Source organism: Hippocampus guttulatus, chromosome 4 (genome assembly GCF_054856545.1).
Source record: "Hippocampus guttulatus isolate MCC_2025c chromosome 4, RoL_Hgut_1.0, whole genome shotgun sequence".
NCBI lineage: Eukaryota > Metazoa > Chordata > Actinopteri > Syngnathiformes > Syngnathidae > Hippocampus > Hippocampus guttulatus.
Window position 1 is genome coordinate 17,361,541 of NC_141264.1, and position 21,516 is coordinate 17,383,056.

At 40.8% G+C, this 21,516-nt stretch overlaps 2 protein-coding genes, 1 long non-coding RNA gene and 1 other non-coding gene across 5 annotated transcripts; 2 read left to right on the forward strand and 2 right to left on the reverse strand.

Annotated features, from left to right (window-relative positions):
- The first annotated feature begins 121 nt into the window (after positions 1 to 121).
- Positions 122 to 6,960, forward strand: LOC147206272 (long-chain fatty acid transport protein 2-like). Its single transcript, XM_086108759.1, has 10 exons — positions 122 to 821; positions 2,224 to 2,433; positions 2,497 to 2,652; positions 2,925 to 3,049; positions 4,035 to 4,229; positions 4,302 to 4,392; positions 4,730 to 4,928; positions 4,996 to 5,093; positions 6,208 to 6,338; positions 6,408 to 6,960. The coding sequence occupies exons 1-10, from the start codon at positions 365 to 367 to the stop codon at positions 6,582 to 6,584; spliced, it is 1,839 nt and encodes a 612-aa protein (XP_085964885.1). The 5' UTR covers positions 122 to 364; the 3' UTR covers positions 6,585 to 6,960.
- On the reverse strand, positions 6,127 to 7,602 carry LOC147206273 (uncharacterized). The gene is made up of 2 exons (XR_015100662.1): positions 7,501 to 7,602; positions 6,127 to 6,503 (listed from the first exon to the last, which is right to left on the reverse strand). It is a non-coding gene; the product is annotated as an uncharacterized LOC147206273 (long non-coding RNA).
- LOC147206274 (long-chain fatty acid transport protein 2-like) lies at positions 7,480 to 21,270 on the forward strand. Of its 2 annotated transcripts, XM_086108756.1 has the most exons (11): positions 7,480 to 8,008; positions 12,264 to 12,350; positions 15,204 to 15,413; positions 15,816 to 15,974; positions 16,853 to 16,977; positions 17,069 to 17,263; positions 17,456 to 17,546; positions 17,680 to 17,878; positions 18,921 to 19,018; positions 19,094 to 19,224; positions 19,980 to 21,270. In XM_086108756.1, the coding sequence occupies exons 1-11, from the start codon at positions 7,543 to 7,545 to the stop codon at positions 20,154 to 20,156; spliced, it is 1,938 nt and encodes a 645-aa protein (XP_085964882.1). In that variant the 5' UTR covers positions 7,480 to 7,542; the 3' UTR covers positions 20,157 to 21,270. The 2 variants fall into 2 exon arrangements, with proteins under 2 accessions (XP_085964882.1, XP_085964884.1); XM_086108758.1 differs by lacking the exon at positions 12,264 to 12,350.
- Positions 12,088 to 12,174, reverse strand: trnay-gua (transfer RNA tyrosine (anticodon GUA)). Its single transcript is given in 2 exon segments — positions 12,088 to 12,123; positions 12,138 to 12,174. It is a non-coding gene; the product is annotated as a tRNA-Tyr (tRNA).
- Positions 21,271 to 21,516: the final 246 nt, after the last annotated feature.

Here is a 21,516-nt window from a genome sequence, read left to right on the forward strand (position 1 = left end):
CTTGGGTCAATGTACTGAATGCTTTGAGCAGACAGTAGTTTAAAAATCAAATGAGGACCACAGTTTTAAACTGCGACATATTGCTGTGACTCTAACTAGCAAGCTTTACTTTGTGTAAAATATTACATGACGGACTCGTTTACTCTTATGGGTTTTTTCGGTAATCATTGACTCAGTGGACGCTTATGAAATCCGAAGTTCTGTTGTGACTGCTGCATGGGCCTCACTTTGCTCCACCCACAGCTGCAAACGGATCCAACCAGCCCAACGACGATGTATATGATGACGATAAATTTTGGATAAATTGTGCTCCTGAGGTTAATGCAGACATTCTTCCTCAGACGGACAGTGATTCGTTTTAAACATGATTTTGTGGGTGATCCTCGCAGCCTTTACAATTTGCCTTTTTTTCCGCTTCCCTTACTTATACCAGGATGTCAAATACATCGTGACAAATCTGCGAATACGACAGAGAGTTTCCCACTACATCCAGAACAATTACACCATCGTGGACTGCTTTTTGGAGAGGGTAAAAAAGCAGCCGAACAAGCCGTTCCTCCTCTTCAAAGATGAGACGTTCACGTACCAGGACGCCGATCGGCTGAGCAACCAAGCCGCGAGGGCGCTCCTGCAAAACGGCTTGGTGAAGCAAGGCGACACGGTGACTTTCTTTGTGACCAACGAGCCCATGTTCGTGTGGCTCTGGTTGGCTGTGTTCAAGATCGGATGTTCGGCGGCTCTACTCAACACTAACATCAGGTCCAAGTCTCTCCTGCACTGCTTCAAATGCAGCGGCGCTCAAGTCCTGCTAGTGGCTGAAGGTGAAATGTCAACCAAAACCAAATCGGTGCATGTGTGTCCATGCGCTGCCCTTCTCCAAGGGTAGTGAATCATAAAACGCACTTCGCCAACGACGAGGCGCTCAAACGCCAGTGGGACTAAGCGGATGGCAGATGCGTTCTTGGTTGTAGGCTGAGAAAGTTAGCTAATTACATTACGCATTTGCACCGGAAAATCGCTAATGTGAACGAAGGCGTTCAAGTTTTTATCGAATTGGGGAGGAGCAACTCGTAATCGGACCTAACAAAACTCAAAATATTAGGAAAGCTGAAATGGTGAAAACCAGTTTAGCACAAATATGCGTAAATTAATTTACATACACATTAATTTGTAATCAAACAACCTGCTCTTTGTTATTCTGGATATTGATTCCTTTTCTTGTTTAAGTGGTACTGTTTACATATTGAAAGTTAATACTTATGTAAATAGTCGCGGTTATACAAATGTTTACTGTTATGCGGTGGGGTGAGAGTACTGTACTCCGCCACATAGCAAAAGTTCATCATGAAGCAAATACTGTAGTGCAATACAGTATTTCCTTCCAATTGGGATTTAGAATTAGAATCTGATTGGTTGATTTCATAATCAGATTAATATGGAACAAGTAAGGCTGTCCATGTTCAGTACTCTGAACATACAGACCAAAATCAAGAGATTTTGTTTTGGGTGTCCCTAACAAAAAAAAAAAAAAAAACATTGCACAAGACAAAACCAGGTTTGTACGCGGGGTTTTCTCCCAAAAAAAGCATTTTTTTCCAGAAAGGAGGTTTACACCAATGAGTACCTTTAAATGTGAAGGCTGTTTTATGTAATCTGACAATGACTGACAAAATTTGAAATAGGGCAGATCGGATTTAAGGGAATACTTGACAAGCTGTGACAAATGCGTTTCTTTCATTTCCCCTTTTTTCAAGTTTCAAAGGAAAATGATAAATGTTCACACGCCCATTTCTTTGAAAAACTATTTTAGTTGAATTAAACATTTCCCACAGTAGATTAGACATTGTCAATGATTCACGCAAATTTTAGCCTCCTTGGTGTTTTGTCACTGAGTTGCTCAACCATTCCAGAGATTCCCCATGAAAATATGAGAAACTTTGTAAATGACACTGTCATTGCCCTTGCATGCTTCAAATGAGTTCCACTTATTTCACCGCTGGCCCTAAACCGGGGAATGAAACCTTGATCAGGAGTCGAAAGTAAATCCTCAAATTTGGCCCGATTAAACTGGTTAATTTTTACACCATTTTTTAAAATCTGAGATTTTTCTAGTTGTCAGTGACACATTAATAAGCCATCTCTGATTAAAATTTGTCATTTGCCAGTGTTATCAGTATGCATGTGTAGTGGGCTACTTTCTCAAGGCTTTTTTTATATCTCCAGACTTGGAGGGGGCGGTGGAGGAGGTGCTCCCAGAGCTTCTGGAGAGGCAGGTGACTGTGTTCTCATTGGGGAGCAAAAAAAAAAGTTCGGGCATACACGGCTTCATTGACAAGATGCGAAATATGTCCTCTGAACCTCTTGCCCAAGATTTGAGATCGCATTTGAACATGCACAGTCTTGCCTTCTACGTGTATACATCAGGGACAACAGGTGAGCCAAATCGGATTGCTGATATTCCAAGAGTCACTTCTTCTAACTTGTTTGACTGAACAGGTTTCCCGAAGGCAGCTGTGATATCTCATACCAAACTGTGGCGCTTCGTTATGGTTCTCCGCTCCTGCGGATTGAAATCGGACGATGTGCTGTACGTCAGCCTCCCTCTCTATCATAGTGCGGGACTTGCTGGATTGACAGGAGCCATCGACTTAGGTATGCACCATCCATTTATTCAAACAGGAGTCCTAAGAGAATATTATTTATTTTCAATGTGCAACTTTGAAGTGGATGGGGCCGAAATGTACGGTGTGACTTTCATGTGGTATGACATGTTCCCAAGCTGTGAACGTTTTCGTAAAAGAACAAATATTCACTTGTGCATATTATTAATTTGTTTCTTGACTTCATGCAAGTCTATTAAGCAGTGAGACAAAACTGGTGTTAATGTACTCAACAAAATGTCTTCTTTTGTGTCATGTACTCAGGTATCACAGTTGCCCTGAAGAGTAAATTCTCTTCATCGCAGTTCTGGGATGACTGCAGGAAATACAATGTGACTGCCATACAGTACATTGGTGAAATAATGCGTTTTCTCTGTAACACACCAAAGGTAGGCTCACTACTCTTCAACCCATTCTTCTATCCATTTTCTGATCCGATTATCTTCACAAGGGTCACAGGCGCACTGGAACCTATTCCAGCTGAACTGTTTGCCAGCAGGGCACACATAGACGAACAACCATCCGCGCTGACACTCACACCTACAGCCAAATTAGAGTGTTCCATTAACCTGCCACGCATATTTTTGAAATGTGGGAGGAATCCGGAGTACCCGGAGAAAACCCACGCAGGCACAGGGAGATCATGTAAACTCCACACAGGAAGGCCGGAGCCGGAATCAAGCCCTGCACCTCGGCACTATGAGGCCGATGTACGAACCCACAGGTGTCAAACTCAAAGCCCGGGGGCCAGATATGGCCCGCCATATCATTTTATGTGGTCCGTGAAAGCAAATCAAACATGTCAACTTCCATGGTACTTGCTAAAATCTCTACCAACATTTAAAATTCTCATATGTAATAAATAAGAGACATGTTGTTAGCATTTTCTTGTTTCCAAACCCCTCATGACAGTAGCTTAAACAATAGTTGAATAAATTGACTTTTTCGTATGGTTTCAGTCATAATGATCCTTCAAGGGAAACGGTAACTAAAATGTGGCCCATGACAAAAATGAGTTTGACACCCCTGCAATAACCAGTCGACCATCAGCCCGCCTCTTCATCCCACACTTTTATTTTCTTTTATTTTATTTTTTATTTGTAGGAGAGAGTTTTGTTTTAGGAGTTAGTGGAGGAAAAAATGTATTCGCTACACTCAGCCTTTGCATGTTTTCAGCAATGAACTTTCACCCTTTCAGGGACAGCGGTTACGACAGTGGACAGCTTATCATGTTATCAGGTTATGGGGTGCATGAAAGGGTTAATAACATGTAGAATATATTTTGGAAAGAATGAACTAACTTGACCGGGTCTTAAAAGTTTTGGCAGGCACTCATACTATGGAGTCATAACAATATCTTTATTTTTCTGATAGAAACCCAACGACCGAAACCACAAAGTCAGAATCGCAATCGGCAACGGCATCAGAGCCAACGTTTGGAGAGATTTCTTAAACCGCTTCGGAAACGTTCAAATCGTGGAGCTTTACGGAGCAACAGAGGGTAACATCATTTTCATGAATTACTCTGGAAAGATCGGAGCGGTAGGACGAGACAACTTCTTGCATAAAGTGAGTCTCGACTTCATTCCGTGCTTTTTGTTTAGCTCGACTTCTTAATCCATTAGCTTTGTCTTTTTCCAGTGGCGTTTTCCCTTCGCTCTGATCAAGTATGATGTGGAACAGGGAAAACTTCTGAGGGATTCAACGGGTCTTTGCATCCAGGTTCCTAAAGGTGTCTCACTCCCACAGCAATTACCAGAGAGCACTTAATTAAAACTACTTTAAAGGCAATCAAAGACTTTTTTTCCTGATCCAGATGATGATTCGCTAACACTTCAAAATGCCGCGGTATCGCGGCAACTTACTTGATGTCCGCTTTTTATTTTTATTTTGCCTTGAGTATTGACGGCTGCTATCGGAAGCCTCAACGAGTACCCGATACCTTCAAATAAGGCTTGTATCGGCCCGATATCGATATCTGGTATCGGTGCTTGGCCTTCCCTAGTGCACCGTATTATTTTCCAGTACCTTTTTTTTCAATTTTTTTTATTTTACTGTCAATTTGCCAGGCGAGCCAGGCCTTTTGGTGGCTGAGATATCTGCAAGGGCACCATTTTTGGGCTATGCAAGAGACCTGCAGCAGACCGAAAAAAAGAAGCTGCACGATGTCTTAAAGAAAGGCGATGTCTTCTTCGACACCGGTGACTTGATGCTCATCGACAAAGACGGCTTCGTTTACTTTCATGACCGCATTGGCGACACTTTCAGGTGAGTTTCCTCCTTCCTTCATTGGAGCTGAGTATGCACAAACTGATTTTTTTTTTTTGAGCAACAGGTGGAAGGGAGAGAATGTTTCCACCAATGAAGTGGCTGATGTTATCACTCAGGTGGACTACATCACTGAGGCCACCGTGTACGGTGTGGAAGTGCCAGGTAATTGTTGCGCCAATCACATGCTGTACAATCCTTGAGAAAACATGAAATATGTACTCGGACACATATAGCGAAAATGGAAATGAATGCCAAGGAATAAGCAATTTAATTAAGTTGACTTGATTGTAAGTTTTCCGTGATTGCTGCCCCACTCCCTTCCCCCTAAAATGCTCATTTGAAATAGTTTTCTATTTAAAGGCATGATTTATCAATCCTTGATTTTTGTCTTGGGAATTTGCGCCCCCGTGTGGAGTCGTCTTCTTGAAGTGAGATGCGCCGGTTGAACGTGTCACAACGTGAAAAAGAGACCGTGGTGCAGTTTGCAATCAGCAAGCTGCACCAACATAGCACAGACACCAACTACATGAGCGTTACCCTACATTTTAATGCATAAGAATGCTGAAGAAGATCCAAATGATCCAAATGATGTTCCTGATATTGTCTGTGAGGTTGCATGTTTACTTTTCATCATTTCGTCATCATCATGTATTTTTGAACACGTTGCTGCGGCTTCACTGTGACTCACAGCAGGAAGCAACATTTCGTAAAAGCAGTCACGAATTTCACGTGGATCAACCTGTCCTGCCACTAACATGTTTTCCAAACCGCAGTGGATGACTTAAAAAGACAGTGCAAATCAGGTGTGTGTGTGTGTGTGTGTGTGTGTGTGTGTATATATATATATATATATATATATATATATATATATATATATATATATATATATATATATATATAAATAAACCGTGAACTCCCCCCTAGGAATTTTTGTGTAAGTGTATGTGGGTAGCAGCATGTTTAAAATATGTAAACAGTGATTATACTTAACAAATTTGAGACAACGACAACGGCAGTACACATATTTACTTAAATATTTAATTATAAAACCTTATACAGTAATTAACATTCATCAGCATTGCCTTCTGAGTGAGGCAAAGAGATGTATGTTGGTAGCGTAGAAGTCGAGCGATCTGGGCTGAAAATGAGTTCCACTCCGACCCTGTACTCATGCATGCATACGCAGTATACAGTATTTCCAGTATATAACAACGGCCAACGGTTCTTTTATTGAGCAAATAAGTAAACTGTACATGTATTTTTTTTCGGTTCACAGGCAACGAGGGCAGAATAGGCATGGCGGCCATAGCTCTAAAAGATGGACATACATTTGATTCCGAAGGCATCTTCAAGCACCTTGAAAGCTTCTTGCCAGCCTATGCCAGGCCACGTTTTATAAGGATTCAGGTATTCAAAGCATCTGGTTACCAAATGAGGCGTATTTGCAAATAATATTAAATTCCACTTTCATGGCAGAGCTCCTTGGATGTCACGGGAACGTTCAAGCTTATGAAGGCGGGGCTGGTTAAGGAAGGCTTCAACCCCTCTGCTATACCAGATCCACTTTATTTTCTGGACGATAGGGAGAAGAAATTTGTTCCACTTACAATGGATATAGTCCATGCAGTTTTATCAGGCAAAATCAAAATATAACACTTTTTTGTGCATGCGTGTCTGTGCGTGTGTGTGTGCGCCTGCGCGCAAATTTTAAAGCTCGTGTGTTTGTGCGTATGAGCTCGCCCTCCCTCCCTCCATTAATCATCAGACAAACAAGGCTCAGTTTCTCAACTTACCATTACTCTTCCTTGTCTTCCTCCTGCAGATTTATGACAACTTCCCGCTCCACGACAATATTAATATTTTCAAACCTTTTTTTTCTTATCACATGACGATATGTGCAATATTTGCAACAAAAAGGCACCTGGAATAACCCCTTGCTGACAAATTGGTGTATGAATATGAGAAGAGGAAGTGGTGTTTTGCTCACCACATCACACCATCAATATTAAAATCCTTTTTTTTTAAAACATTCTGTCGTCTTGGTGCTTCTTTTCAGTTAGATCATCATTATATTAGCTTGACTTTTTAAACATTAGTTTAAGTTCAATTTAAAAGTGAATTAGGGGGGCAAAAAGTGAAGAGTTCTTCAAAAAGAAAGCTTAAATATGTTATTGTCACACCCATTTTTTTTTACTGTAAAACTAAATATAAGACTAAGAATTATATCCGATGTATTTAATTAAAAACCACCATAGCTTAGCCTTTCATTCAGCTAGCTTAATGCTAATTAGCATCTATGATGTGGTGTCTTAGCCTTTCAGACGACATATTGAAAACAAATGGTGCAGCAACAACATGTTCGGTGATAATATTAGGGGCCCCTGAAATTGAGCTGGATTGGCCACGGGCCGGCTGTTAAAAGGAAGGAAAGGGCGGAAAAACGCGCGGCAATTTTCTCGAGTGGGCGTGGTAAGTGATCTGACACCTCGAAAATAGGCGGGAAGTAGGCGTGTAACGCTGAACTTTGGCACCGATGTTCCACGCTCACTCGCACAATACAAGACTGTACCTCAGTCGTCAGCGCGCTGCTTGGCAGCTCCTCCGATTCGCGATGTTCATCTGGCTGACGGTCGTGGGCGGCTTGGTGCTCATCCTCAGGACTCGCTTCCCATATTGGCTTGACGACTGCGTGTACATCCTGCGCAGCCTCCTGCTCGCCGCCAGGCTCATCATGTATAAGAGGAGCAAGCCGTTCCACGCCGTCTTGGACGCCTTTCTGGCGGCGGCCCGGAGACACCCGGCTAAGACCTTCCTGCACTTCGAGGGGGAGCGCTTCTCCTACGGGGAAGTGGACCGGCGCAGCAACCGAGTGGCCCGGGTGCTGAGGCAGGAGGCGCACCTGCGAGAAGGGGACACGGTGGCGCTCTTTCTGGGCAACGAGCCCAACCTTGTCTGGACCTGGCTGGGACTCGCCAAACTGGGTTGTCCGGTTGCCCTGCTTAATTTCAATATCCGAGCTAAGTCACTGCTGCACTGTTTCTCCTGCTGCGGGGCCAAAGTGCTTGTGACGTCGGTAGGTGAGTTTCGTGACATGCGTGGGACACTTCATTAGGTACACTTGCACTGTTTTCGCACAGTGGTTTTCAGTCTTTTTTTCACTGACGCTCCTTCTGTAGCGCTGAATTATGATGATGATGATGACGATGATGATTAATAATAACCTGAAACAGAGCGCTGTGTCACCAGGCTCTGTATATTAAAACTCTTTCAGTAACTATTTGGAAATAAAAAGATATAACACAAGGAAAATGTACATCTTATCTCAGCAGTTTATGAAACATCGCAACCTCCTTTACACGATATTTTATGACAGGTGTTGCGCTGAGTTGGAGACAGTTCTGTTTTTCACTTTTGATCTCAGCCTTTGGCAACTTACATGCGGCGAAGAAGGAATTAAATTAACCACTGACATTTAAAAAAATGAACACTTCCTGGAGAACTAGAATGTTAGTCCCGGTTCCACTTGATTCTTGATTCTCGATGCACAACCCTACTTAGCAGTATGGATAACTTTGGCGATGGGTGCCTTTTAATGACTGCTTGAGCACCTGACATGCAAAATGTTTGTGCACGTGCCTGATGCATAAAAATTAAGAAGAGCTTCACTCAACTACTGCGACTCGGTAATTTTTGCAGAAGAGAAAGCATATCTGTATTCTTTGCATATGCAAAGTGTCTGTGTTATTTACAATGGGTGAGTGGGTGCCCAGTCAGCAAAATTGGTCTGGCCCAGCTCTGGGGCAGACACGGCAGTACACTCGGCCCACATACCTCAATGAATGACGGTCCTGCAGTGGCCCACGTCTGGCATCCATGATGTGGGCCGCATTCGGCCCAGATCTGAGCCGCATTGTAAAACCATATCTGGCCCTACTCCGGCCTGACGCTGGGCCAGAACAGGTTCCTGATATCAGCCAGAATTCAACCTCAACTAAGCCACATCTTTCATGAGCCATATTTGACCCACATTAAAAAAAAGTCTCAAAAACGACTGTTATAAAAATATGTTTATTGTCATAATTTGTGAACCTCACATATAACTCCACATACACTGTAAAAATGCACTTTTCTTTATTTAACAGTGAACACAAAGTCCAAATTGGGATACAGTTTACTCTTGAACGGTATTTTTCTGTCCATCAAATTGTTGCGCTCTCCATGTCCTCTTTTCTTCTCATGCTCTCCTTCCTGTCACCACCCCGATCAGGAGCCAGATGAAGCCATCTTTTGATTGTGACATGAATTTCCTGGTCTGAGGCCCAAGATGTTAGGCTGTTAGGTCTCACAGCGGCTGTAAGAACTGTAAGAAAACAAGAATGGACAGTGTTTTAGGAAAACAAACATTTGTACATGTCATGAACAATGAATGGTCAGTAAAAATAACCCCTGAAATTTCTTATAATAATAATAATAATAATACATTTCATTTATAAGCGTCTTTCAAGACACTCTAGGACACTTTACAACCAAAACTTTTGCGTGACGCTGTGGGGCGGAATATTTGCCACCAAAAACTAAACGTGAATAACTTTTAAATAGTTTATACTGAATTTGAATTACGTGAATTGAAGGTCAGCAGCTCGGATAATGGATGGATTTGTATATTTTACTCTGAATCATATTGAATAACTGAATCTGAATTGTACAATCTGAATTTGAAAACTAATTTTTAAATTAACTTTATGGTCAAGTATGAAGTATCCGGTTTGTATTGCAGCAAACGGAATCAAAATTAATTTCATTGTATTTCAGTGCAGAAAGAGTTATTTTTGGCAGCACCTTTGACTGTTCAATCACCTACATTTTCACAAGTGATGTGTCGATCGCGAACGAGCCGGTACAAAGAGCCGTTCTTTGAAATGAACGATGAGCCGTTTTTAGCCGAAAAAAAACGACCATGTATAGCGTTTTTAGCCGAAAAAAACAACCATGTGTAGTAAGGCGTTTTTCAACGAAAAAAACGACCATGAATAGGAAGGTGTTTTTAGCCGAAAAAAAACGACCATGAATAGTAAGGCGTTTTAACAACAACAAAAAAAAGACCATGTATAGTAAGGTGTTTTTAGCCGAAAAAAACGACCATGTATAGTAAGGCGTTTTTAGCTGAAAAAAAACTGACCAAGTACAGTAAGGCGTTTTTAGCCCAAAAAAAACAACCATGTGTAGTAAGGCGTTTTTCGACGAAAAAAACGACCATGAATAGGAAGGCGTTTTGAGCCGAAAAAAAAGGATCACGTATAGTAAGGCGCTTTTAGCCGAAAAAAATGACCATGTATAGTAAGGCGTTTTTAACCGAAAAAATGACCATGTATAGTAAGGCGTTTTTTCGCCGAAAAAAACGACCATGTATAGTAAGGCGTTTTGTGACGAAAAAAAAGACCATGTATAGTCAGGCGTTTTTAGCCGGAAAAAAAACGACCATGTATAGTAATGCATTTTTAGACGTAAAAAAAGACCATGTATAATAAGGCGTTTTTAGCTGAAAAAAACCTACCATATATAGTAAGGCGTTTTTAGCTGTAAAAAAAACAACCATGTATAGTAAGCCATTTTTAGATGAAAAAAAGGACTATGTATAGTAAGGCGTTTTGAGACGAAAAAAACGACCATGTATAGTAAGGCGTTTTTTGCGAAAAAAACGACCATGTATAGTAAGGTGTTTTTAGCTGAAAAAAACGACCATGTATAGTAAGGCGTTTTTAGCGAAAAAAACCCCGACCGTGTATTGTAAGGCGTTTTAACCCGAAAAAAACGACCACGTATAGTAAGGCATTTTTTGAGAATTTTTTTTTATAGTAAGGCGTTTTTAGCTGAAAAAAACGACCATGTATAGTAAAGCGTTTTTAGCCGAAAAGAACGACAATGTATAGTAAGGCGTTTTAACCCGAAAAAAATGACCATGTATAGGAAGGCGTTTTAACCCGAAAAAAATGACCACGTATAGTAAGGCGTTTTGAGCCGAAAAAAAAACGACTATGTATAGTAAGGCGTTTTTAGCTGAAAAAAACGACCATGTATAGTAAGGCGTTTTTAGCCGAAAAAACCGACAATGTATAGTAAGGCGTTTTAAACCGAAAAAAATGACCATGTATAGTGAGGCGTTTTGAGCCGAAAACCCCCCCACCATGTATAGTAAGTCGTTTTTAGCTGAAAAAAAAAACGACCATGTATAGTAAGGCGTTTTTAGCCGAAAAAAACGACCATGTATAGTAAGACGTTTTTAGCTGAAAAAAACGACCATGTATAGGAAGGCGATTTTCGACGAAAAAAACGACCATGTATCTTAAGGCGTTTTTAGCCGAAAAAAGTGACCATGTATAGTAAGGGGATTTTCAACGAAAAAAAACGACCATGGATAGTAAGGCGTTTTTAGCTGAAAAAAAACAACCATGTATAGTAAGGCGTTTTTAGACGAAAAAAAGGACCATGTATAGTAAAGCGTTTTGAGCCGAAAAAAACGACCATGTATCGTAACGCGTTTTTAGCCGAAAAAAGTGACCATGTACAGGAAGGCGTTTTGAGCCCAAAAAAAACCGGCCATGTATAGTAAGGCGTTTTTTGCGAAAAAAACGACCATATATAGTAAGGCGTTTTTAGCTGAAAAAAAACAACCATGTATAGTAAGGCGATTTTCGACGAAAAAAACGACCCTGTATCATAACGCGTTTTTAGCGAAAAAAACCCAGACCGTGTATAGTAAGGCGTTTTAACCCGAAAAAAACGACCACGTATAGTAAGGCGTTTTTTGAGAAAAACAACGACCATGTATAGTAAGGCATTTTTAGCTGAAAAAAAAAACATTTATAGTAAGGCGTTTTTAGCCGAAAAAAACGACCATGTATCGTAAGGCGTTTTGAGCCGAAAAAAAACGACCATGTATAGGAAGGCGATTTTCGACGAAAAAAACGACCATGTATCTTAAGGCGTTTTTAGCCGAAAAAACTGACCATGTATAGTAAGGGGGTTTTCGACGAAAAAAACGACCATGTATAGTAAGGCGTTTTGAGCCGAAAAAAACGACCATGTATAATAAGGCGATTTTTGACGAAAAAAACGACCACGTATATTAAGGCATTTTTCACCTCTGTGTCATCAACCCTTCGAGCTGGATTTGAACCAGCGACCTAAGGATGTCTATGTGCGCCACTACAGTCCTCCGCTCTACCAGCTGAGCTATCAAAGGGTACAAGTTTCAAATTTTAGAAGTGCTTAAAGGCTTTATAAAGGGAGTGCATAATCGCAAGAATGAGACCTTCCTCTCTATGTCGTCAGTCCTTCAAGCCAGATTTGAACCAGCGAACTCAAAATGTCTGTATGCGCCACTACAGTCCTCCGCTCTACCAGCTGAGCTATCGAACGGTAAAAGTATTACCTTTTCAACATTCTTAAAGGGTGCGTTTTTAGCCGAAAAAACGCCCATGTGTAGTTCGGTGTTTTAGCCCGAAAAAAACGACCATGTAAAAAAGCGTAGTAAAAAGCGTAGTAAAAACCATGTAGTAAAGCGTTTTTATCAGAAAAAAAACAACCATGTATAGTCAGGCGATTTTCGACGAAAAAAACGACCATATATATATAGTAAGGCGTTTTTAGCCCAAAAAACCCCCCGGCCATGTAGAGTAAGGCGTTTTTTGCGAAAAAAAACAACCATGTATAGTAAGGTGTTTTTAGCCGAAAAAAACGACCATGTATAGGAAGGTGTTTTTAGCCGAAAAAAACGACCACGTATAGTAAGGTGTTTTGAGCCGAAAAAAACAACCATGAACAGTAAGGCGTTTTAACAAAAACAAAAATGACCATGTATAGTAAGGTATTTTTAGCTGAAAAAAAAACGACCATGTATAATAGTAAGGCGTTTTTAGCTGAAAAAAAACGACCATGTACAAAAAGGCGTTTTTAGCCGAAAAAACCCCAACCGTGTGTAGTAAGGTGTTTTTAGCCGAAAAAAAACAACCATGTCAGGCGTTTTTTCGTTTTTGGACGAAAAAAAAAATGACCATGAATAGTAAGGCATTCAAACGCCTTGCTATACATGGTCGTTTTTTTTCAGCTAAATACGCCTTACTGCACACGGTTGTTTTTTTTGGGCTAAAAACGCCTTATTATACATAGTCGTTATTTTCATCGAAAAACGCCTTACTATACATGGTCGTTTTTTTGGGTTAAAACACCTAACTATACATGGTCGTTTTTTTCGGCTAAAAACGCCTTACTATACATGGTCGTTTTTTTCGGCTAAAAACGCCTTGTTATACATGGTCGTTTTTTTTCAGCTAAATACGCCTTACTGCACAAGGTTGTTTTTTTTTTTGGGCTAAAAACGCCTTATTATACATAGTTGTTATTTTCGTCGAAAAACGCCTTACTATACATGGTCGTTTTTTTGGGTTAAAACACCTAACTATACATGGTCGTTTTTTTCGGCTAAAAACACCTTACTATACGTGGTCGTTTTTTTCGGCTAAAAACGCTTTACTATACATGGTCTTTTTTTTTCGGCTAAAAACGCCTTAGTATACATGGTTGTTTTTTTGGCTAAAAACACCTTTCTATACATGGTCGTTTTTTTTTTTTTTTAGTCAAAACGCCTTACTATTCATGGTCGTTTTTTTTTCGGCTAAAAACGGCTTCCTATATATGTTCGTTTTTTTCCGGCTTAAAATGCCCTCCTATACATGGTCGTTTTTTTCGGGTTAAAATGCCTGACTATACATGGTAGTTTTTTCGGCTAAAAACACCTTCCTATACATGGTGGGTTTTTTTTTTTAGTTAAAACGCCTAAAAACCCCTTTGTCTAAAAATTCGGCGAAAAACGCCTTACTAGATACATGGTCGTTTTTTTCGGCTAAAAACGCCTTTCTATACGTGGTCGTTTTTTTCGGCTAAAACACCTTACTATACGTGGTCGTTTTTTTCGTCTAAAAACGCCTTACTATATATACATGGTCGGGGTTTTTTTCGGCTCAAAACACCTTACTATACATGGTCATTTTTTTCGTCGAAAAACGCCTTACTATACATGGTCATTTTTTTCGTCGAAAAACGCCTTCCTATACATGGTCTTTTTCTTGGGCTAAAAACGCCTTACTTATACATGGTCTTTTTTTGGTCAAAAAACGCCCTACTATACATGGTCGTGTTTTTCGTCTAAAAACGCCTTATTATACATGGTCGGTTTTTTTGGGCTAAAAATGCCTTTAATTATACATGGTCTTTTTTTGGTCGAAAAACGCCCCACTATACATGGTGGTTTTTTTCGTCTAAAAACGCCTTACTATACATCACTGGTGTCAAACTCATTTCACATGGTGGGCCACATACGGCCTCGGTAGATGTCAAGTGGGCCGGACCATTAAAATGATACCATACTTTGCTATAAACAACCAAAACAATGTCTTTCCTTTGTTTTGGTTTAAAGAAGCACAAGAACATTTGGAAAATGTTGAAATTTAATGGCTCAATACTGGCTGGCCATATAAGGGCCGGAGTTGTAAATTGATTTCTGGCCCAAATACTTCACTCCACAACTGGCCCTCATCTGGTTTGCCAGAGTCAAGCCAGTGCCTCCTTTGCCACTCCTGGGCCGTGTTCGGCCCACATGCATTATGCCAGTGCCGACTCAAGGCCAGCTGTGCCCGCTTCATGCCGAATCCGGGCCAGATGCCTTTGCCGACTGGGTGGTGAGTCCAGGTTTTCAGCAGCCTGACAGCAGTCGGCAGGAACGAGCGGCAGTACTTCTCCCTTTAAGATACTAACAAGTTGACTTTTGATATATAACATTTTGTTTAACACTATGACAATTGATGCAGATGATAATTCATGGCCATGTGGAAAACTAGCACGCTACAGTGCTAACTGCTGCCAAGCAGGACTTACTCGTCAGATCTTAGTTTTTTTGCCTTCAGTATCAGTGGCTGTGACCAGTAGCTTCCATGAAGACCCAGATACCTTAAAACAATAACGGATACGGATACCTGGCATGGGAACTCGCTCATACTTGTTTTTCAGGAATAATTTGAAAATAGACTGCTGGCATGCTATGTTTGCCGTTTGTTTATTTCTTGTCTGTTGTTTTTCAGGAAGAAATGTTTCCTTCTTGGAAAGCTTGGAATGGGTATTCTGATCATTCAGTGACATAAAAATGTGTGTGTGTGTGTGTGTGTGTGTGTGTGTGTGTGTGTGTGTGTGTGTGTGTGTGTGTGTGTGTGTTGACAGAGCTACAGGATGCCGTGGAGGAAGTCTTACCTGCCCTGAGAGAGCAGGGGGTCAGCGTGTACTTCCTATCAGAGACGCGTAATGTTCAGGGTGTCGATTTCTTGGCCGACAAGATCTCCAAGGCCTCGGACCAACCTCTGTCCAGAGACCTCAGAGCCAATGTTACCTACAGGAGCACTGCTTTGTACATCTACACGTCAGGAACCACTGGTATAAACCGGACAACGTCCACAAAATCCTGTTCTGTTCAAATCCTTGACCCTTGGTGGTGATGTGACTCATGATGCATTTTTGAGTGTGTTTCAGAGTTTTACAGGAAAAAAAAAGAACAAAAATACTTTGATTAAAGTCTTCCTTCTTAGGTCGACACATGTTTGAGCCATGAAAATATATACAATTAAAGTCTCCGGTCGCTCGAATATATTCCACCCGGTTGTGGAGGCATTTTTACACAGTGTGACAATGAGGCGCTCTAAAACAGTCATGCTAGCGTGAAGCCCCTGTTACGCATCTAAAAGTAGTGTTAGCTCTGTGTTCTGCTCCTTTAAGTCCACCTTCCACCCTCCAGCAAGGTTCTGACACTGTTATTGATATTTCTCCTGTCCGCAATAGGTTTGCCCAAAGCGGCGATAATCACGCACGAGAGGATGTGGGCCGCATCCTTCCTTCAGTCACTGTGCGGCGTCACAAGAGACGACGTCTTCTACATCAACCTGCCGCTCTACCACAGCTCAGGCTTCCTCATCGGGTTAGCGGGCTGCATCGAGAGAGGTAATGACCTTTTCTAGTTGACACACACACACACACATACATATATATACACACCTCTACTTACGAACGCCTCTTTATACGAAATTTTCAAGTTACGAAACGCCTCAACAGGAAAATGTTGCCTCTTGTTATGAAAGAAATTTCACGATACGAAAGGTAAAAATACAGTATGGGCTGCTACTCGCGGCTCCGAGTTTCCTGAACGCAACATAATTATAGCTGCTCTGCCATTGGCTATGACCTAGCATCTTCCTGGCATCCCATTGGCTAAGAGAGACCGCTACCATATGTGTCTATGTGTGTAGATAGATCGGTATGTGTTTATGCAGCGTCCTCGTCATTCGCCATTCCGACAGTTTTACGTAAATGTGAATCACCAGTCGGGCGATCGCTCGCTATGCTGATGTTTACCTTGTACATTTTCAAAGGATTGTTAAAAGCCCGACAAAAGCAAACGTCCTTGGATCAGACAAAAACGACTTCTGAGAGAGAACATGAACTAAAGAGGGCAAAAAACGACGAGGACACAGTTAAAAATAAAATGACCATCATTTTTATTCTTTATCCTTTGTTTTTTACATGATGCAAAACTCATTATTGTGCAATAATCTAATTGTAAGATGTATTTGTTGCATATTTTGATGCATTTTTATGCATTCGAAAACATTTATGTCTGAATTTTGGAGGGGGCTTAGAACGGATTAGGGCTTTTATATATAAAATGCGTCTCCACTTACGAAATTTTCTTGTTATGGAATTTCTTCCAGAACCAATTAATTTTGTAAGTAGAGCTACCACTTTATTGTGAATCCCAGTGTGCACACCACCTCTAAGTTTGGATTTTTTTGTATTGAAGTGAGTGTTGATGTGGGCGGCAGGTATAACAGTCGTGCTGAAGAGGAAGTTCTCCGCTTCTCAGTTCTGGGATGACTGCAGGGAGCACAACGTGACCGTGATTCAGTATATCGGCGAGACCATGCGTTACCTCTGCAACACGCTCAAGGTCAGATCCATTCCACAAGTCCTTCTCGTCTCCCGAGATGATCTCAATCTCTGAAGGTCTGACTGAGTGTGGACGTTGTTCCGTCTTGCAGAGGGACAATGAGAAGGAGCACAAAGTACGGATCGCAATAGGCAACGGCGTCCGCGCTGACATCTGGTCTGAGTTTCTGAGACGCTTCGGTGACATTAAAGTAAAGGAGCTGTACGCAGCTACGGAGGGAAACATCGGATTTATTAACTACACTTCCAAGGTCGGCGCTGTGGGACGAATCAATTTTTTACACAGGGTAGGAAAAACATTGTTATTTTTCCAATTAAAATTTCCTGTTGGTTGATCTATTTTTTTTTCTAGCGCTCTCATATCACTCTGCCGGCCCCTCTCCTTTATTTTGTTGAACAATATTATCATCAACACAAGACCATCGTTGTCCTCGAGCTTTGTCCAAGAAACATCCTCAAATGTCAATTTCTCTCTCCAGTTAATCTTCCCATACATGTTGATCAAGTTTGACATTGAGAAGGAGGAGCCTGTCCGAAACTCACAGGGTCTTTGCGTCGAGGCAGCCACAGGTGGGAAGCGCACACACTTTTAAAACATGTCATGTCCACCAGTCATCTTGAATGTTTGGTTCTTGAACATTTCAAAAGGCCGCGTAGACCTTTTATGTCGGCGCTCGCTACATGTTGCGTGACCGTCTGCCAGGTGAGACGGGCCTCCTGGTGGGGAAGGTGACTCGGCGGTCGCCCTTCGTGGGCTACGCGGGCAACGACCAGCAGACGGAGCAGAAGAGGCTACGCAACGTGTTGAAAAAAGGCGACTTGTACTTCAACACGGGAGATTTGCTGCGCTTTGACGAGGACAACTTTGTCTACTTTCAGGATCGAGTGGGTGACACTTTTAGGCAAGTCCTCACGCTTTACTTTTCCATCATGTCATTTTCATTGATTGTGCTTGGGAAGACAGTATACAGTATTTCTAATTACATACTGAACGACAGTACCAGGGTTTTATGGAGTATTTAAAAATAGGGTCAGGATTTCTTAATATGGTTTGGAATTAGAATTTCAAACTCTAGTAAGGGTTTCAAAGTAGGGTTTCAAATAGAATTAAAATAGGGTTAGGGTTTCAAAGTAGGTTTAGAGTTTCACATTAGGGTTTCAAAGTACAGTTCATTTCAAAGAAGGGTTTCAACATATTTGGGTTTCAACGTTCTATTAGGGTTTCAAAGTAGGGTTAAAATATAGAGATAGGGCTTTGAGATCGGGTTTGGGTTTCAAAGGAGGTTATCAAAGTAGGATTCCAAATGTTTGTTTCCAATTCGGGTTAGGTTTTCAAAATCCTGTTACGGTTTCAAAATAGGTTTGGTAAAGTTTCAATGTAGGATTTAGAGTTTCAAATTAGGGTTTCAATACAGGGTTACAGTTTCAAAGAAGGGATTAAAAGGTGGTTTAAGGTTCCAAAGTAAGGTTTCAAGATGGGATTTGGGTTTCAAAGTAGGGTTTTAAAGTGGGGTCAGAGTTTATTAGTTATAATATATGTACCTTCGGCTCAAAAGCAAAGCAAGGAGAGTCTGTGTCACGGAAATGCATGGGTACATTCAGTGAATAGGGTGATCAATCATCGCCAACGGCCTCTCACATATCCACAAAATCGCATTGTTCTCGCCCATTTTCGTCTGCTTCTTCCTTGATAATCATGCCATGTTTTTGTGGTTCATTAAAAAAATACAGTAAACTGTGTGGAGCCTCGAAGCCCGATAAAGGGTCAAGTTTCTCTGCTGCATCTAAATCACACAACACAGTTTTTTAAAAAATTCATGATAAAATGTCCAAAAATTCTAGCTATACGGATTTTGATTGTTGGTCACATTGGTACTGTTGCTAGGCAGAAGGCTCATTCATAATTTTCCTCTTGCCCAGTGAAAATGATTTTTTTCCGAACAGATGGAAGGGCGAGAACGTGGCCACGTCAGAAGTCGCTGACGTTCTCACCATGGCGCCTTGCATTTTAGAGGCCAATGTTTACGGTGTTAAGGTCGAAGGTAAGGCATCAACGACTCGTATGTAAGAATAGACGGAAACATAGCATGGATTGTAATCTGTTTTTGCCGTGATAGGGAATGAGGGGCGTGTGGGCATGGCGGCGATCACTTTGAAAGAAGGAGAAGACTTCGACAGCGCCGGCGCCTACAATCAGACCGTCAACTACCTGCCGGCATACGCGCGCCCGCGATTCATCAGGATCCAGGTAAGGCGTCAAGTTGCTTGGAAGCATCGTTTACATAGCATAAACGTCAGGACACGAGGGATATGGATTTATTTTTTTAGGTCGATTCCGATGTTTGGCAGATTAAAATGGCGATTAGCGATTAATCCACCAAATAATTAAAAAATATATCATGAATAAATATCTATCATTATTTTGGTGTGTTTTCGCTTGGCATCCATAAAAACCCAAATATTGTGGTGATTGTTCGAAATTTTTCAGAGGTTGAAGTGGGCAAAAGTTGAGATAAGAGAGATGACCGTTTTTTTTTTCTCCAGTTTTTAGACAAGAATGCTTCATGTCTAAAAACTGAAGAAAAAAAAACCATTAAGCGTTTTTTTTAGGTCAAGTGGCGCGTCAACCTCACAGTTGCGCGGTTTTTCTACGGGTACTCTGGTTTCCTCCCACATTCCAAAAACATGCATGGCAGGCTGATTGAACACTCAAAATTGTCCCTAGGTGTGAGTGTGAGCGCGGATGGTTGTTCGTCTCTGTGTGCCCTGCGATTGGCTGCCAATCGCATCTGTGTTGTGTTCAGGAAACTCGAAACCATACTGCATTTTTACCTTTCGGTCGCAAGCCATACTGCATTTTTACCTTTCGTATCTTGAAATTTCTTTCGTAACAAGAAGCAATATTTTCCTGTTGAAACGTTTTGTAACTTGAAAATTTCGTACGAAGCGACGTTCGAAAGTAGAGGTACCATTGTATTTATATATATATTACGTGTCTTTCAGCCTTCCTTGGAGAAGACGGGCACATTTAAGCTGAAGAAAACCAGGTTGGTGGAAGAAGGCTTCAACCCAGCCCTCATCAGTGATCCGTTATACTACCTCAACGCAGCCAAACGGACGTTCGCTCCCATGACCACGGAGGTGTACAGCGCCATTAGCAGCGGCATGATTAAACTCTAACACGAGAGTGTTGAACTCTTCAATAGTGCAAAGGCATTTTGTTTACAAGGCAAGTCCGCTGCTTCCAACAACTCATCTCAGGGATGCACTAACATTCCCACACAAGACTATTGTATTTTATTTCCAACCCCGAACAAGCACAGAAAGCACAGTACACTCCAGTGCGCTGCCACTTAGATGGATGAAATCAACTGTAGCATTTCAAAACATGAAATATTGTATGAGAATGATGCCTTTGTGTGCGTGTGTTGATTAACGTGCTTAACCTTTGGATGTTGAACTTTGTAGCAATGTTTAATGTTTCTCCAATCCGGTGGGAGTTATCATCAAATCGCCTTTGAACTGATGTTATGATCACGTTTAAAGGTTATGTTTGATGATGTCACCGGTCAGGAAAAAGCGTGAAGGAAAGTACTGTTAAGTTTGGCGGGGGGAGGAAAACAGGCGCGCATTCATTCGTAGGTGAGGGGAAAAAAAATATGTCGGGAAAATATTTTCTGAATACATTCATGGTAATTTTGAAATGGAATTATTTGTAATTTAGTTTGTAATGAGTTAACTAAAATAAATGCATATGTACAATTACTTAATAAGAGTTCATTTTATTAAATGGCGGTTTTCAGGGCACTCCAGGTCATGTACAATCAATTCATACAACAAATAAGTTGAGTGAGAACAAAAATCAGTCATAAATAAAAATGAATACATTTTAAATAACCAGTATTAGAAGACATTTGATAACTGTTATCTTGTGATATTAAAAGTGTGAAATTGTATTTTTATTTTATTCTTGAAAATGTGATTTTTTTCCCATATTTACACATTTCCAACTTTTTTTTTTACATCTTCAGTCTCGTAATTTACTTGTGGTATCCCTGTGCTACTTGCACTACAGCAAATTCTTGGAAATACACAATTCTTTCCACATAAAATTAGAAATATTTTTTTTTCCTCACACAATTACAATGTATATCTTGTAACATTCTCTTTGCATTGTTGGCAATCTGTCAAATGAAACTATGACTCTCCTCGGATTATTGTGACTGTATTTTTTAAAATCAAAATTTCTTATCAAATTATGACACTCCTCAAAATACATACTGTACAATACTAACATGCTTGTTTTTTTTAAGTCTTCTAAAAAATCATGTTGACTTGTATCGAGTTAAAAAATATTTTCTTCTTGAGAAAGTTACGACATCATGCACATGATATTCTGACTAGATTCTTACAAAAAAAGCTGTTCTATCATATTAAAAATATGGTATCATAATATAGCGACTTGAAAGATTTTTGCTTTAACCTGGGACTCCTTTAAGAGAATTACTCAATTTCATCAACATAAATAGTCGATGTTCCA